Consider the following 18606-nt stretch of genomic DNA (forward strand, 5'->3'; position numbering starts at 1 on the left):
GTTTTACTGTTCGTTATGTGTACGTCAGTGAATGTTGTCTTCGTAAGTGCAGAGGGGACGGATGAGGGAGAGAGACTGCAGCCCCAGGATGGAAAGCGCTTGTTCACATTCAGTTACATTTAAACGATCAGGAGGGAAAGAAAAGGAAGGAGAAAGACAGAGATTTCATTTAATGACAACAAACCACCATTTCCTGCTATTTTTCACATTGCGCTTTGTATCCAGTTTGTTTCTCATTCCGCCGGATTCACTTCAGCTCAATCATCGGCAGAAACCCCGGGGTTGGACTTCATTATCCACCATACGCCGAGGAAACACGGTGAGATTGTTCCATTTTTCCGGGAGATTCAAACACATCCATTCTTTGTTGATCAGTCATCCATATTCAGGACAGTAATATACCTGGCCTCAAGTTCACGATCATTGTCATTTCAGTATTCATTCATTATTGTTATTTGTGTTTGTTATACGTTACAGAGGCAAGGGAGGGTTTGTTATTGCGTATATGAGGTTTTCACGTTGCTGCTTTGGTGGAGGGATATACATATCTATAAATATATTTTCTACGTGTGGAATTTGCATTTTTTTGTTATTGTGTTTCATTTAATATATTTATAAACCTATTTTACATATCTGCTTTTGTGTGCTTGTGCTTGAGGGGAAAATATTATTTGTTAGAGGTACGGTTTGGTATATGCAGGTTCGCCTCAGTAATTCATCCAGGCCACAGGTCTTGGTAGTGTAGCTGCCGGCTGGGTAAGGAGTCGGCCGTTACAAGTCCATCACAGGTCACTCACTTGTACCAATCCCAATGTCAGTCAGCAGCTATCCTAACCTGCAAACCTTTGAGACATGGAGGAAAAAGTGAAAATAAATACATAAATAGACAAATAAATAAATAAATAACACGCAGGCATGGGGCGAACATTTCATGCTGACATTGACCAGGCAGTAACCTGTCGGAGGTCTTGAGGAGTTGCAAGGCCACAGTATTATTTCCGTAACTCCAGCCCCTCGACTTTTCATTACAGAGCCACTCCATAGCAAGAAACCATCCTGGAGGTGAGGCCAACCATATTGCAGAACCTTTCTTGAATGTTTTAAATCTTATTCTATCCTACAGAACTAAGTTTGGAGATCAAAACCATAAACAAGTACACCCACAAAACAATAAGAAATTTGAGAAATGAGACCTTGTTTTTGCCATTGTGTTAAACCATCTATTTGAAATGTCAAGCAGAAAATCTACAGAACATACATCATGTCGACATAAATAGTTAAATACTCAGTATTTTCAACACACACTAAGAATACAAAAGTTTCACCATTTTCATTATTTTTTTTTTTACAGTTAAAAAAGACAATGAGTTAAGACCAAGACAAACTAATGTCAAAGGTTCTGCATTTTTCTTTTTTAAAAAGAAAGATTTAGGTAACCTTTTAACAGATGACATGAAGGAAAAGTCATAAATACTGTACAGGCTGTTTCCACACAATTTTTTTTTTCAGTACACCCTCCTCTTATCTGGAGTTCTCCATAACCCCCCAAACACACACACCCAGACTGTGGTCCTTGTCGACTGTTCACATCGATGGGCCACGTCAATTTAAGCGACTGAAAATCACTGGCCGTGTTCAAATTTAGTGACTGAGCTTCCCGCCTTCCAGCACAGTCAGCCTCACCCCTTTTTGTGACGGCCAATAGCGCGCTGCCTGATGAAGCCAGTGTTGTATGAAGGGTTAACAGGTGCAGTGAGTTCAGCCCCAGTCTCTGCCCTTTTTTCTTTTTTCCATTACGTCGTGGTACATAAAACATGAGACATCAGCCATATATGTTTCTTATTCATTAAGGTCCCATGTTCCATATTCGTCATTACTGCATTCTATACACTGCACTTTCAGGTGGACGCTCATTAGTTGTCAGCTCTCATGTACTCAAAACCACTCTGCGACAAATCAAATCGGTTTGGTTTTATCGAGGTGATTTGTTGACCAGTTGGACTGAGTAGCTGGGCATGTCACAATGCACAACTAGCTTCATGGGTGCATGTCGACAATTGTCTCTGACTCGCTAGGATTATGTAAATGAAGGCCAAATTATGTAATTATTTTGACTTGCTAGGATTATGTAAATGAAGGCTACAACTGAATTTCACTGGAAAAGTCATGTAATGTGACATGGCCTTAGAGTCACCAGTTTTATTTTAATCTAAGGTGACCCGAGCTGGACAAGGCTACGTGACACATTAATGTCATAAATGGAGCCTGAGCTGGTGGGGTAACATCTAGGACCTGGAATGAGTAGACCAGGCATGGACATCCCTATTAACAGGCTCAATGGCCTCTCTGTGACTTGAGTTGACCGTGCGTGGACCAAATGTATTTCTGTTATTAACGTGTGCTTTATATTTGAATGAAGTCTGGGAAACACGAGTTGACTGTATGGCCAGGTACATAGACTGGGGGGACACAGTTTTTATCTGGAGATACAAATGGTTGTTACTGTTATGTTCCAGTCAGGCTTCCTCCCCAGGCTGGGGTTCAAATCCATGTTTTACATCCTTTTTCGTTTTTTTTTTGTTAAACCATTTTTTTTTATATCAGCGTTACCTTTGATATTTTTCTGGTGGATTTGCTTTGCCAGTGTCATGTACCATGTGTTTTGTGGGTGGTTCCCCAAGAGGTCGGGCCACCTGCCAGTCACTTGCGGGAACTGCCCTCTTCTTTATAAAATTGTAGGGTCTTACTTTTGTTTTTACTATGCTTTGGAGTTTTGGACCATTTTGTTCTGTTTTTTTGATTTGCCATTGGATTGAGTATTGGGACTTGTTTGCCTTGGATTGGTCTTGCTGGCATCTCCTTTTTGCCTTACATACTTTTTTTTTTATTCTTTATTTCTCCTTATACAATTTCTCATATGAGGAATTGGTTAGTTTTTGCATACCCCTTGAGGTCAGAGTGCAGGGTCAGCCATTGTACAATGCCCCTGGCATCAAGGGCCCAGCATCTCTTCTGGCAGTGATGGGGATTTGAACCGGCAACCTTCGGGATACCAGCGCAGATCCTTAGCCTCAGAGCCACCACTCCGCCCAAACAGTACTTACAGCGCATTTTTATGATAATAAATCTTGCATTTTTATAAAAATTCTACATGGCCCTTTTTATATTTAGCCAGGGTTTTTGATGGGATTTCCCCCTCTAGGGAGCATTTTTGGGAGTGTGCTTTGGAACTTTAGTGCTTTGGGACTCTTAATCCATAACAGTTACATTCAAGAGTCATGGTATGGCGTATGGTGGAGGTGACTGGGGATTAGGATTTGGACAGGAAGACCAAGGTGACAAGATTAGAGTTCAAAGAGCAAGACAGATTGATCTAACATGCTGAGAGGAAACCCAGGGAAATGGAGCTCAAATAAGAGGAAAAGGAGGTGGCATACGAGGAGCAACAGCCAGAAAAGATCACATATGGATCATCACATATCTAGATTACCTGTCTATTATTCTTCTAAGGAAAAACAAGAAAGTTTTTTTTTACTTCAGTTATCTAGTTCCAAAGCTCAAATTTGCAGACTCCATTCATTAAACTAGAATCCTTTGCAAACTGGATGGTCTCTCATCCCAAAGTCAGTCAAGTGGCATTTAAACCCTTTAACTGGCGAGGCAGTGTTTTAAGAGTTCAGTAACATTGAAAATGGGCGGACTCAACAAAAATACACTGTATGTACAAAAGCCAACGGCACTCCACCCTGGATAAGCGTGACCATCACCCTGTCTCATATGGTGCAGCCCCTTGTCCAAAAGGCAGTTGGATGAAAGCGAGTGGAGAAAATAAATTCTGAAGTCTGCTGGTTGTCAGTGGGAACTGGTCTAGCAAAGAGAAAGTGCTGCCATAACACACCATACTAGGCAGGGCCAGTGCGTGCAGGCCATCAGGCCGCTGTTCAGCACGGGCTGTCCTACACCTGAGTGGCCCCCATTCTGCATGTCATGATGTGAAGTAGGAACTTTGCATGGAGTAGAGCCGGTCGATGGGGTTTCCCACCCGTGCTTGCAGTAGTCCAGTCTCTGCTGTTGCTATCAGGCAGTCGCCGAGGTGTCCCAGGCTGCCATCGCTGTCCAAGTCATGGAACACAGACTCCGAATCTGGAAGAGAGGTAGAGAAAATCCAAAGTCAGCTGGGCTTGAACCCATGAGAGAAAAACACCCTGCAGCAGGATACCACCTTCATTACCGTAGGGGTGCAAGTGATCCCCTGGCATCTGGGGAGGCGTGAGGCCTTGCCGAAAGGAATCGCTGGCGTAAATATTCTGATCCAGGGTCAACAACTGCTGGCGAGGCATGGTAGAATACGGAGTCATGAGCCCATCTAGACCGTGAATGCTAGAGCCATCTAAGGTAGAAAGAGAAAAAAAAAAAGAAAATCAAGGCAAGGGAGAAAAAGGCAGCGGTGTTTAGGTGGAGGGAGGAGGTCAGGAAAAACTGTCATGGATGATATAAGCTCTATCCACCCCATCCTATCAATGGAAGGGGGGAGTCTCTGACTTCCTGATGTTTCTCTAACCTAACTTCTCTTAAGTTGTTGTTCGTGTCACGATTCGCCAGTCTCAAAAACTAAACATAAATAAATCCTTACAAGGCACAAACAGTGCAATTGGATTTGTCTAGGTTTTTGTAGTAGGGAACAGCACGTGGTGCTAAAAAGAACTGATTAAAAGTAACAAAAAATGAAAAACGCATGGCTGAGCTCACAGGAACTGATTTGCTGGCATGATTGTATACAGGTAGGTGTTAGTGCCTGCCTAGGTAGACTAGCTCCTAATGAGCATACAGATGTGCTTGAAAGTTTGTGAACCCTTTAGAATTTTCTATATTTCTGCATAAATATGACCTAAAACATCATCAGATTTTCACTCAAGTCCTAAAAGTAGATAAAGAGAAACCAGTTAAACAAATGAGACAAAAATATTATACTTGGTTATTTATTTATTGAGGAAAACGATCGAATCTATACAAATAAAAGGCAAAGTCCTCACTGACTGACTGACTCACTCACTCACTCACTTCACTCACTCACTCACTCACTCACTCACTCACTCACTCACTCACTCACTCATCACTAATTCTCCAACTTCCCGTGTAGGTAGAAGGCTCATTCCTTACAGCATACTTACAAAAGTTAAGCAGGTTTCATTTCGAAATTCTGCACGTAACGGTCATAATGGTCGATAACGGTCGACAACGTCCGCCATATTGAACTTTCTTATTTATGGCCCCATCTTCACGAAATTTGGTAGGCGGCTTCCCTGCGTTAACCGAAACCGATGTACGTACTTATTCCGATGGTATGACGCCACTGTCGGCCGCCATATTGAACTTTCCAACGTCACTAATTCTCCAACTTCCCGTGTAGGTAGAAGGCTGAAATTTGGTAGGCTCATTCCTTACAGCTTACTTACAAAATTTAAGCAGGTTTCATTTCGAAATTCTACACATAATGGTCATAACTGTCAACAACGTCCGCCATGTTGAACTTTCTTATTTATGGCCCCATCTTCACGAAATTTGGTAGGCGGCTTCCCTGCGCTAACCGAAACCAATGTACGTACTTATTTCGGTGGTATGATGCCACTGTCAGCCGCCATATTGAATGTTTCAACGGTCTTTGTTACTTATGGGCCCTTCTTCAAGAAATTTGGTACGCGGGTTCCCAACGCTAACTGAATCCTACTTACGCACATATATACGTCCATAGACTGCAGCTCAGTCACCGTGTGAGGCGGCGTTGGGATGGGGGACCAACTTCCATGTTGGCTGCCTGCCTGTATAAGGCCGTCCGTCGCTCCAGTCTCTACATTCCCTTCCTTGCTTCGCCACGGGATTCACGTCTCCCTGTTGATAACTACAGCCTTTTTATTTAATCCACGGCTTCTCCGCTGTTTTATTGTTCATTTATTACGATTATAGTTATTGTGTAGGTATTTTAGACTTACTTTACATTGTTCAGGTACCCATTTCCTTTATTGTTCCAACCGTACCCCCATTAACATGTCTATCGAGGAGATCACCATCAATCAAAGAACTGTCACTTACCGAGTGGTTTCCATGCCCGGAGATACCACTTACCTTTTCCATTCTCTTTGTTACATATTGCACGGCCATATCAGGCTCACTTCTTGATATCCGGAGGAACATTGTGTCTTATGTATTGAGTGACTGGACAGGTTCAAGGTGTGGACTGATGACGGTACAGGAGGTAATTAGACTACACAGGAGCACTAGAAGAGTGAAATGCTTAAGCCCTTCACCTATGGATCTGCATGTGAGTTGATGGCTGCCACTGAATTGTTTGGTTGTCGCTTTTAAGTGTACCGAAGTGGCCAAATATTTTACACCTTTCGACAACCGCCAATGCCTCTTAAACATCTTAGATTGACAGGTGACGATTTCAGTAGTGGACACTTTGATGTTTATGATTGTTTAAACTCTCAAAAGCTGGATGTGAAGTTATCGATGAAACTGGTTGTATGCTTACAACGCTTGACAGATGCTGAATGTCACTTCAACACAAGTCCTACAAATACTGTCGTAATTGAAACAAACCATGAAACTCAAACCGATTATGACAGCAGCAATCCAAGCTGTGAGATTTGAGACAAGATTACTGTTCACATGGCCAACTGTACGTTACATGCTCAAGAGTAAGCTCAGCGCACAGCTTGGTCATATTACAACCGGAGGGCTGAACTCACAATGTGGTATACAAAGAGATCCTTAACAAATAATTATTGGTATATTTTACCTCAGTTTAAAAAGGTTTACTTTTCTTCTTAATAAAAATTTTAAGGCTGTACTTCACCGCTGCAAAGCACGGGTATTTTGCTAGTATTACATATTTGTGAGTGGCAGATGTATGTGAACCTCACAGATTATCAGTTAGTTTGAAGGTGAAATTCCAGTCTGGTGTTTTCAGTCAATGGGATGCCAATCAGGTATGAGTGGGCACCCTGTGTTATTTCAAGAACAGGATCTATCAAAGTCTGCTCTTCACAACACATGTTTGTGGACGTGCACGAACAAAGGAGATTTCTGAGGACCTCACAAAAAGAGTTGTTGATGCTCATCAGGCTGGTAAAGGTTACCAAACCATCTCTAAAGTGTTTGGACTCCACCAATCCACAGTCAGACAGATTGTGTACAAATGGAGGAAATTCAAGGCCATTGTTACCCTCCCCAGAAGTGGTCGACCAACAAAGATCACTCCAAAAGTGTAATAGTTGGCGAGGTCACAAAGGACCCCAGGGTAACTTCTAATGGTGCTTTTCCACTGCATAGTACGGCACGACACGGTTCAGTTCAGCTCACTTTTGGGGGGTTTTCCACTGGGAACAGTACCTGGTACCTGGTCCTTTTTTTAGTACCACCTCAGCCGAGGTTCCAAGCGCGCCGAACCGTTACCAAAAGCGTGGACGTGTAAACTGCTGGTCACTGATTGGCCGGAGAAAATCGTCATTAATGCGTCACTGGCTATTCTTTTCTTTAAAGGTACACACACGCGGAAGTTTGTGTCCTGTCTCTCCATCGCTGGACGCAGTTTGTTGCATAAGTGGATGAATGTTTCTTCAGACATTCGAAAGTTCTCCAGCCACTGAGTGTTTGTAAAACCGGGAACAATCACATCCCACCACTCTGAAGCACGGTTAAATGTCCAAACAGATGGTCTGTTGCGGCGACTTTTTTGCAAAATGTGGAAGATCTGTAATATACAGAATCAGCATTTTAATGTTACACTGGCAGTTAAGTTCTTTTTTTGCTTTGCAACAGTGATAAAAGTTAGCTAGTGATGTGCTTTTTTAGATGCTTACCCTTACGCATCGTCGAGCTAAAGTGTTGTCGTTGTCTGCGTGTTGTTGTAAAAGTTCCACGGTGTCACGGCAGTAGAGGCGGCGCAACTATAACGACACGTGAATAATCCCGCCCACTCTAAAGCGGTACTAAACTGCAGTCGAAACGCAAACCGAGCTGAACCGAGCCGAACCAAGGTGAGCTGTACTGAACCGTGCTGTGCCGTACTATGCAGTGGAAAAGCGCCTTAAGCGACTGAAGGCCTCTCTCACATTGGCTGATGTTCATGTTCATGAGTCCACCATCAGGAGAACACTCAACAATAATGGTGTGCATGGCAGGGTGGCACGGAGAAAGCCACTACTCTCCAGAAAAACATTGCTGCTCGTCTGTAGTTTGCTAAAGATCACGTGGACAAACCAGAAGGCTATTTGAAGAATGTTTTGTGGACGGATGAGACCAAAATAGAACTTTTTGGTTTAAATGAAAAGCGTTATGTTTGGAGAAAGGAAAACACTGCATTCCAGCATAAGAACCTTATCCCATCTGTGAAACATGGTGGTGGTAGTATCATGGTTTGGGCCTGTTTTGCTGCATCTGGGCCAGGACGGCTTGCCTTCATTGATGGAACAATGAATTCTGTATTATTTTAGAGAATTATAAAGGAAAATGTCAAGACATCTGTCCATGAACTGAATTTCAAGAGAAGGTGGGTCATGCAGCAAGACAACGACCCTAAGCACACAAGTTGTTCTACCAAAGAATGGCTAAAGAAGAATAAAGTGAATGTTCTGGAATGGCCAAGTCAAAGTCCTGACCTTAATCCAATCGAAATGTTATGGAAGGACCTGAAGCGAGCAGTTCAAGTGCGGAAACCCACCAACATCCCAGAGTTGAAGCTGTTCCGTACGGAGAAATGAGCTAAAATTCCTCCAAGCCGGTGTGCAGGAATGATCAGAAGTTACCGGAAATGTTTAGTAAGGAGGGTCACACCAGATACTGAAAGCAAAGGGTCACATACTTTTGCCACTCACAAATATGTAATATTTGATAATTTTCCTTAATAAATAAATGACCAAGTATAATATTAGAAATATAGAAAATTCTAAAGGGTTCACAAGCTTCAAACACAACTGTACACATCACAATAGTGGAAAAACACAAATATGTTCAGAAGTGCAAAATGATTCCATTATGACTCTGACTGTCTGAAAAAAGATCAGCAGAACTGGATTTCCTTCTTTAACAGGGAGAATGACAACATTGTGTCCCCCTTGGCTTTAGATCTTCCACTGTTTCTCAGAATCCAACAAAAATGCCAAAAGGGAACGATGAAAACAATGGCAAAAATGGACTGAAAGTTTTCATTCTTTTAATTAATTGTACACATTTCAGTTCTGATCTTCACATGGATCTTTAGGGAGCTCATATCCATCCATCCATTATCCAACCTGCTATATCCTAACACAGGGTCACAGGGGTCTGCTGGAGCCAATCCCAGCCAACACAAAGCACAAGGCAGGAACAAACCCCGGGCAGGGCACTAGCCCACCGTAGGGAAGCTCATATACCCTGGAGAATTCCTACCATGCCTTGTGTTTTTCTAAGGGCGCTGGTGGCTAGTCTTCTCTCTGTGATTAGACTACTTAATTTGCATAGTCCCTCCCCCACACGTGTCCCCTCCCTCTTCCCAGTTTTGTTTTATCACACCTTCGCTGTCCTCGTTGCTCTGTCTGCCCCCTCTACTTGGCCCACGCCTGGATGCCCCCATCTGTTCCTGCTCCTGTTGTTGCTGCTGCTGTTGCTGTTGGCGACGAGCAATCTTCTTCATCTGAAAGATACCAACAAGGTGTAGCTTGTGTCATCAGGCCGTCCAAGGGTCTCGTTCATAAAAATTTGAAAGTATGTGTGTGGAAAAAAAACAGGAAAATCTGTGCTCCAAATGAAAAAAAAAATTGAGTTTAAATGTATAAAATCCGGAGTATACACATTTGTGCACAATTTACGCTTTATAAACACAGTCATTTTGTAAATCAGTCAGTCATTTTCCAACCCGCTATATCCTAACACAGGGTCACAGGGGTCTGCTGGAGCCAATCCCAGCCAGCACAGGGCGCAAGGCAGGAACAAATCCCCGGGCAGGGCGCCAGCCCACTGCAGGACACACACACACAACAACACACCAAGCACAATTTTAGGATTGCCAATGTACCTAACCTGCATGTCTTTGGACTGTGGGAGGACAGACATGGGGAGAACATGCAAACTCCACACAGGAAGAACCTGGGAAGTGAACCCAGGTCTCCTAACTGCGAGGCAGCAGCGCTACCACTGCGCCACTGTGCCTCCATTTTGTAAATGCGAACACATAAATGCACTTTGAATCCCACCCAGCTGCCACACTGAAACAACCATACACAGCATGGACCTTGCTAATCAACCTCATACATATGCCACCATGATGCTGCAGACTCTCATAGGTTGGTACAGCAGCCTGCCACCTGATCCAGCCATCATGTGCAGCACAATCAGCAAGTCGTCTGCTAATGTTACTTTGCCTCAAAATAAGTAATCCATCCATCCATTATCCAACCCGCTATATCCTAACTACAGGGTCACGGGGGTCTGTTAGAGCCAATCCCAGCCAACACAGGGCGCAAGGCAGGAAGCAAACCTCAGGCAGGGTGCCAGCCCACTGCAGATAAGTAACCCAGTCCAAATTTTAAAATACAGAGCAGAATAGCAGAAAAACGAATAATTCACTGTGACATAGCGGGTCCGTGGCTCTAAGCTGATGGCCAGTTTTTAAATAAATAATCTCCACACTCTCAGCTTAAGGAGGGGGTGTGGCAGTGTGGTGGGAGCGGTTCCTGGGCACGACGTGGGCGTTGGAGTTTCCGCACAGGAGTCCACAGGTGCGGGATCGCCCGTATCCATAATTGATGCTGGGAGCAGCTAATTGCCACAGCTGTGCCACGTCCCCATTATAAAAAGGAGACGCGTGAGTGTGGAAGGGGAAAAAAAAAATGAGAGAAGGAAAGAGAGAGTGGAGGTTAGAGGAAGAAGAAGAAGGCAGGAGGAGCTGAGAGCCGGTGTGGGAGAGAGTGAGAGAGCTGTAGTCCTGAAAGGAGTGTGTGGCCGACACTCGAGGAGGCAGATGGAAGTGGTCACTCCAGCTGAATGATCTCAAGAAGCTGGAGTGACCAAGACGGTTGACGGCTCGCCACGTAAGGCCATGGAAGGCAGTGGGAGTCAGGGAGGCTTGGGAGGCTTAGCCCCTGTGTGAGCGACATGGCCGTTTTGTCCAGCGAGTGAGGCGAAAGGCAACCAGACCTGAAGTAAGGTCAGCTGCAGCTGGGGGCGAGTCCCCTGTTGCAAGACTCATATAGAAGAAGCTGGAGACCCACCAGTTAAAAGGAGAAGGCACCAGGTTTTTATAAAGGACAGCTTCCAGCCAGCATTTTAACCATGTTTTTTCAATGGAATTATTTACTGGGATTTTAACCTCCACAGTCACCTGTTTTTTATGGATTGTTTATTTATTAACTTTGAGTACCGCGCTATTTAGTTGGACACTTTGATTTTACCTGCATTGTGAGGGAGCATCAGTTACAACACTATGGCCATGTGGTGCGTTTCCCCGAGGGTGATCCGGCTCGTAAGATCCTCATTGTTGGGGACCTGAGTGGCTGGACCAGGCCAAGGGGATGCCCACGTAACTCCTGGTTGCGGCAGATAGAGGGTCACTTCCGGAAGGTGGGACTGGATCGCGTGTCTGCCTGGGGGGGTTTGCAAACCGGGATCCTGAGTTGTTTCGTCATGTAGTGGGTGCGGCAACCAGTGCATGCTCCCCAACTTGACTTGACTTGACTTTAATTTTGGTTTGTTAATAAAAGCATGGGACACTTTTACACCTTCCCCTTGCTCCATGTGTGATTTGTCCTCATTGCACAGCTCATCCGGTTTCATTACTAATGGTGTTGGGTTCAAGAGGCTCCCAAAACTGGAAGAGGGGGCATAGAGCACGACCCGCACTGCCACATTCACACAAAGTACAAAAAATAGCAAAAACACAGAATCATCCCAGTGCATTCAAATGATCTGCCTGGAACTACAGGACACCCTCTGGATTCATAGGCTGGAGGGCGGTTCCTAGTGGTGACTGGAAGGTGGCCCTACCTCTTGGAGAACCAATCACAAAACACATGGAACCCAACCCTGGCATAGTAAACAATGCAGATAATAAACAAAAGAAACATTAACATAAATAAATGATTAAAAAAATTAGCAAAACAACATCAAACATGGATTTGTAGCCCAGCATGGGGGTCCCCGGCTGAAACATCATACTATGGCTCTCCTGGACTGCTGTCATTCTACTATGGTGGACAGCACATGAAATGTTCTGATTTTCTGTATTTCCTCAAAGTGTTGCTCCTTAAGATCCCAATACCTGACACTGAAAGGCAAAAGAAACAATTCTCACCTTGGCTCTCTGGTTCTGAAACCAGACTTGGACCACACGGACCGTCAAGCCTGTCTCTGCTGCCAGTGTTTCTCGAACCTGCACATGGAAAAGGAGAGGTCTGTCAGAGAAGAAATTCAAACAAATGCTTTGTAGATTTCTCCACATGGTCGTGTTCATGGATGGATTGTCCTTGAACTGTAATGTAGAAGAAAAATCCGACACGTGATGACTTAGCTTTAAGCCATGAACTGGTTCTGGTCTTCTCAGATTTCATTTGATTTCAATTGGGATGAAATTAAATGGTCTTCATCAGAGCCTCTTCATGGTCATAATTGGGTTTCAGAGTCTATCCTGAAAAGTAGTGGTTGGAGCCAGGACACACTCATGCACACATCCACAATAGTCAGCACAAAACCATGTACATTCATCCATTTCAAACCTGCTTATCCAGTTATATGTCATAGAAAGCTGATGCCTAAACCAGCAACACTGGGCACAAAGCAGGAACCAACGCTGGACTGAGTGCCAGGCCACCCACACTTTCTCACTTTCAATTTAGAGCTTCCAACTAAATTTATTAATGGAGTAGAACTCCCACACAGACAAAGAAAATATTTGTAAACTCCACACAGAAAATGATTTCCCTGCGGTGGGTTGGTGCCCTGCCAGGGGATTTGTTATTGCCTTGCGCCCTGTGTTGGCTGGGATTGGCTCCAGCAGACCCCCGTGACCCTGTAGTTAGGATATAGCGGGTTGGATAATGGATGGATGGACAAAGAAAATGATGGTACCCAGGACTCTGTGAAATAAAGGTTAAACTCTTGACTGTGACAAATTTGTGATTTTTACAAAAAAGGAGTTTAAAATGGATCCATTCAATGAGAACAAAGCAAATAGCCTAGTGAAAAATATTTGGTTGCTAAATACTTATGTGACGCAAACTGAAGGTGACCAACACAGTTTGAAATGACGGTCTGGAAAGCAGGCTTTATGGGAACACGATCAAGAGAGGTTGCCCTGGGCAAGAGAGGATGAAAGGATACCGAGAACAGGCATGGGATGAACCAAGACGGTACACATTAGCTGGGCTATGGAGTCGGTACACAAAACCTTTGATTCCGACTCCAACTCTGACTCCTCAATTTATAATACCTCCGAGTCCGACTCCAACTTCTCAATTTATAATACAACTGACTCGACTCTTTTTTTGGTACTTCTGACTCTGATTCTAACTCCTCGATTTATGGTACTTCAGACTCTGACTTCTCAATTTTTTGTACCTTCAACTCTGACTTTTCAATTTATGATTCAGCTGAGTCCGACTCTTTTTATGATACCTCTGACTAAAACTCCGACTCCTCAATTTATAGTACCTCCAACACCAATTCTGACACCTCCTTTTATGGTACCTCTGATTTCTCAATTTACAACACCACTGACTCTGACTCTGATTTTTCAGTTTATGATACCTCTGACTCTATCTCTGATACCTCAATTTATGGTACTTCTAAATTGTCAGTTTACAATACCACCAAATCCAACTCTGACTCCTGAATTTATGATACCTTTAGCTCCGACTCCAACTTCTCAACTGACTATGACACTTTTTATAGTACCTCCGATATTGACTCTGACTCCTCAGTTTATGAACCCCTGAGTCTGACTCTGACTTCTCAATTTTTGGAACCTCCGACTTCAACTCTGACTCCTCAGTTTATGGTACCTTTGACTTCTCAATTTACGATAACACTGACTCCGACTCTAACTTCTCAATCAATGGTACCTTCGATTCCGGCTCCAGCTTCTCAATTTTTGATACCACCAACTCCAACTCTGACTTCTCAATTTATGACACAACTGACTTTGACTCTAACGTGTCAATTTAAGGTACCTTTGACTCAAACTTCTGTTCCTTAATTTATAGTATCTCTTACTTCTCAATATACTGTACAATACCACTGACTCTGACCCCTCAATTTATGGTACCTTCGATTCTGATAGTGACTTCTCAATTTATGATACTGACTGTCTTTATGATACCTCTGACTCAAACTCCGACTCTGACTTCTCAATTTATGATACATCTGATCCCAACTCTGACTCCTCAATTTATGAAACCACTGACTCCAACTCAGACTTCTCAATTTATGATACAACCGACTTTGACTCTAACGTTTCAATTTAAGGTACCTTTGACTCAAACTTCTGTTCCTCAATTTATAGTATCTCTTACTTCTCAATATACTGTACAATACCACTGACTCTGACCCCTCAATTTATGGTACCTTCGATTCTGATAGTGACTTCTCGATTTATGATACTGACTGTCTTTATGATACCACCGACTCAAACTCCGACTCTAACTTCTCAATTTATGATACATCTGATCCTAACTCTGACTCCTCAATTTATGAAACCACTGACTCCAACTCTGACTTCTCAATTTATGGTACCTTTGAATCCAACTCCTCAATTTATGGTACCTCTGACTCGACTTCTCAATTTTTGGAACCTTCGACTTCAACTCTGACCTTTGACTTCCTAATTTACGATACCACTGACTCTGACTCTGACTTCTCAATTAATGGTATCTTCGATTCCGACTCCAGCTTCTTAATTTATGATACCACCAACTCCAACTCAGACTTCTCAATTTATGAGACAACCGACTTTGACTCTAACGTCTCAATTTAAGGTACCTCCGACTCAAACCTCTACTCCTCAATTTATAGTATTTCTTACTTCTTAATTTACAATACCACTGACTCTGACTCCTCAAGTTACGGTACCTTCGATTCTGATACTGACTTCTCGATTTATGATACAACTGACTCTTTTTATGATACCTCTGACTTCAACTCCGACTCTAACTTCTCAACTTATGATACATCTGATTCCAACTCTGACTTCTCAATTTATGGTACCTCCAACTCCGACTCTAACTTCTCAGTGTATAATACCATAAACTCCAACTTCTCAACTTGTAATTAGACTCATATATTTACTATGTTGACTGAAAGTACACAACATTCAAGATACAAAGTACTTCGTCTCTGCCAGTGTGAAACATCAGGCTCCTTTTAGCACCCTAACCTGTTAACATTTGGGGTTAAAGATAGATAGATAGATAGATAGATAGATAGATAGATAGATAGATAGATAGATAGATAGATAGATAGATAGATACTTTATTAATCCCAAGGGGAAATTCACAAGAAATTTTAAAGGCTGTAACGATACCATTGTGGCCTTTTTATATCATTTATTAAATAAGTTACAAACATTATATATAAGAAAAATCTGACAAAATTAAAAAAGAGGGTAAACTTTAAGAGATAGCAAATATCAAATATTTTAAAATGTGTTCTGTTACCTTTACGTAGCTAGTGAAAATGATCATTTAAACATAACAAAAACAACTATTAAACAGAAAATAAATACAAACTATGTTATAAAGGAACTAAATGGTAAGAAGCAATACCTTTTATTTTATATAGCATCTTTCATGGCCATGCTAGGCAGATTACAGAGCACAATTTGTCAAATGTGTGGGCATAGTGTGCCTCCTTTGGGTGACTGATCTGAAGGAAACATAGGGAAGGATTTGGTGTCACCCTGCCACCGACAGGTTTTACTCTTCCACCCTCAGCCCACAAGAAATTGTCCCAGATGAAGAACAGCGAGACCTGCCTTTGACTCTGCCTCTTCCAGTTCCTCTCTTTTAGAAATCCACCAGCACAGGAAGTCGCCATCATTTTGAAGAGCTGCACACAGGAAGGAGTGTTGCTATTGTCCTACATCGCGATCATTATTTTGAAAACAAACCCTTAACAGCAACAAATAAGTGGGTTTATGCTCTGATACCCCAACTCTCCTTACGAAGTTCTTCTTTCTTCTTTCACAGCTGATTATGTAGCTCACCCAGGGGCACACAGTCATGGGAGCCCAGAATCTACCCTGGCAAAATAGGGCACCAGAAAAGATTCAACCTTGAATATGATGCCAGTATATCACATAGCACCATTATGATGAGACCCTCAATGAGTGTGCACATCTTTTGGAGGTGGCATTTCCATGGCGACAACATTCAAACAACACACACACATGGTGACTGCTCAAGGAATGAACCCCAGACCTCTGAAGCTACAAGCGGCACTGCCACCCACTGCACGCCAAAGGCTTTAACAAAGCGCTCAATGACAACCTCATTGTTTTAGCAGACACTTTTTTCCCCAACTTTTCCCTTTTCCCACAATTACACAAACCCCATTTTTATTTTACTCAGGGCCTACCTTCCTGCAAGGTTTGGAAGAAACTTCAAAGGATGCTTTGAACGCCCGCCGTTGTTGCGTTGTCAGGATGGTGCGCGGCCTTTTAGACCTCTTATGCTCCTTCCCATCCTCTCCACCTTTGCCTTGGGAATGGCCACCCTCTTCATCCTCACTCTTAACTGTTAAGAGAAATAGAAGTCACCAGTGGGGTAACATGAAGGTGCTGACAGATGGAATAATTCTGCTGAAGTCCCCGGCTTGCTTTACAGTAAGGTAAGTCCCCCAAATGCGCACGAGTTCTCTTCTAAGTTTGTGCGTTCGCAAGTCCAATTTGTTTGTATGTCCAGCAAAGTAAACCTAGGAACCCAACGAACACAATGCAACCTCCAACCCACAACTTCTACAGAAAACACGTTCATGTACAGCTATTTGTACATAAGAAAATGCTTTTAAAAGTTAATATTAGTATTTTGTTACAGATTTTTTGTGTATTTTAATAATAAACAATAGAAAGTGGTTTTCAGGTAATAGCGCTGCTTATGCTATCAGGTAGCCTGTGTATGCAGACCTAACCTCCCTCTCCGCAACTCCTACAGAAAACATATTTGTACTGTACAAGCACAAGAAAGTGCTTTTAAAAGTTTATATTTGTATTTTTTGTACTCCTACAGAAAACATATTTGTACTGTACAAGCACAAGAAAGTGCTTTTGAAAGTTAATATTTGTATTTGTTGTAATAGATTTCATTTTTACAACAAACAACTGAACGTTATTTTTTATTCCCATTGTTTTCCAATGACCGAAAGGGGCGGGGCTTACTCCAGACGTCACTGGCAGGTATGAGCATAGACACAGAATACAAGACGCCACATGACCAGCAGCATCGTACGTCAACGTCGCCGCCATATTGCGAGTGGCACTGCTGTGGAGTGAAGTAATGAATGGTGTGCTGCTTGGGATTGTGCAAACCGCTGTACGCTCCAAACAGGATCCCGGGGGATTTCACTTCATAGGTAAGGCTGAACAATTGTTTTGGTTATATTTGGCCATTAGAAAATCCCATTTTATAATCTTAGCACTCAAAGTTACCTTACAATACAACTAAACACCATCAGTAAAATTAAAACAAGAGAATGATACATCAAAAAGAAATAATTAGCAAACAAACAAAGATAACGGGCAGTAACAGTGCAAAATTCACAATTGGTATGCCAGTTTGAAAAGATAAGTTTTAAAATGTGTTATTGAATCGAGCTGACGGATATGAGCGGGAAGAGAATTCCCGAGTCGAGGAGCACCAGGAGAGACGCTCGAGCTCCCATAGCACCGAGTCTGACGTGTGGCACAGAAAGTCGAGCTGCAGATGAGGATCTGAGTGAGCGAGAGGAGTGCCAGTCTGGAGGAGATCAGTGAGGTGTGGAGAGCTTTAAATGTTAAGAGCGGGATTGTGTATCGTATTCTGTAGTTAACAGAGAGCCAGTGAAGTTGAAAGAGAATCGGTGTGATATGTTCAGTGGATTTAGAACAGCAGGTTATCATCCTGGCAGCAGAATTTTGAAGAAGTTGTAAGCGATGGATACGTTTTTGTGGGATGACAGATAGAACAGCATTACAGTAATCTGTACGTGAGGTGACTCGGGCATTAACCGATACTTCAGTACTGTGGTGCGTAAGAACAGGACGGAGTCTAGAAATGAGATGGAAGAAGGCAGTCCGAGAAATGTTACTTATATGGGAGGAATTATTTAATAATTATAATAATTATTATTATTTAATAATTGCCGTTATTAGTGTATAAATTGATATAAATAATTACATGTAAACGATTCGCCAAAATCTGTTGTATGTAAACGATACTGTTTTAAACGTTATTGTTCTGTCATCAGCAAACCCTGTTTCCACGTCTACCTGTTTTAGTTTAAATGGCACTTTTGCCACTCGGATGCGCTGACGTATCGTGTCGACTGGGCAACACAGTGAATGCGGCCTCTACCCATATATGTTTATGGGTATGAGTGCCCTCG

At 42.7% G+C, this 18606-nt stretch overlaps 1 protein-coding gene across 1 annotated transcript in view; it reads right to left on the bottom strand.

Moving 5' to 3' along the window:
- Nucleotides 1–1206: 1206 nt before the first annotated feature.
- lmx1al (LIM homeobox transcription factor 1, alpha-like) overlaps nucleotides 1207–18606 on the bottom strand; it is a 167765-nt gene continuing 150365 nt past the window's right edge. The window contains exons 5-9 of the mRNA XM_039770416.1: nucleotides 16603–16760; nucleotides 12329–12406; nucleotides 9553–9673; nucleotides 4232–4390; nucleotides 1207–4143 (exon numbers count right to left, since the gene is read on the bottom strand). Coding sequence (XP_039626350.1) covers nucleotides 3986–4143; nucleotides 4232–4390; nucleotides 9553–9673; nucleotides 12329–12406; nucleotides 16603–16760 — 674 coding nt within the window. The 3' untranslated portion in view covers nucleotides 1207–3985. The remainder of the gene's footprint in view (nucleotides 4144–4231; nucleotides 4391–9552; nucleotides 9674–12328; nucleotides 12407–16602; nucleotides 16761–18606) is intronic.

This window comes from Polypterus senegalus, chromosome 12, assembly GCF_016835505.1.
Source record: "Polypterus senegalus isolate Bchr_013 chromosome 12, ASM1683550v1, whole genome shotgun sequence".
In the NCBI taxonomy this organism is placed as follows: Eukaryota; Metazoa; Chordata; class Cladistia; order Polypteriformes; family Polypteridae; genus Polypterus; species Polypterus senegalus.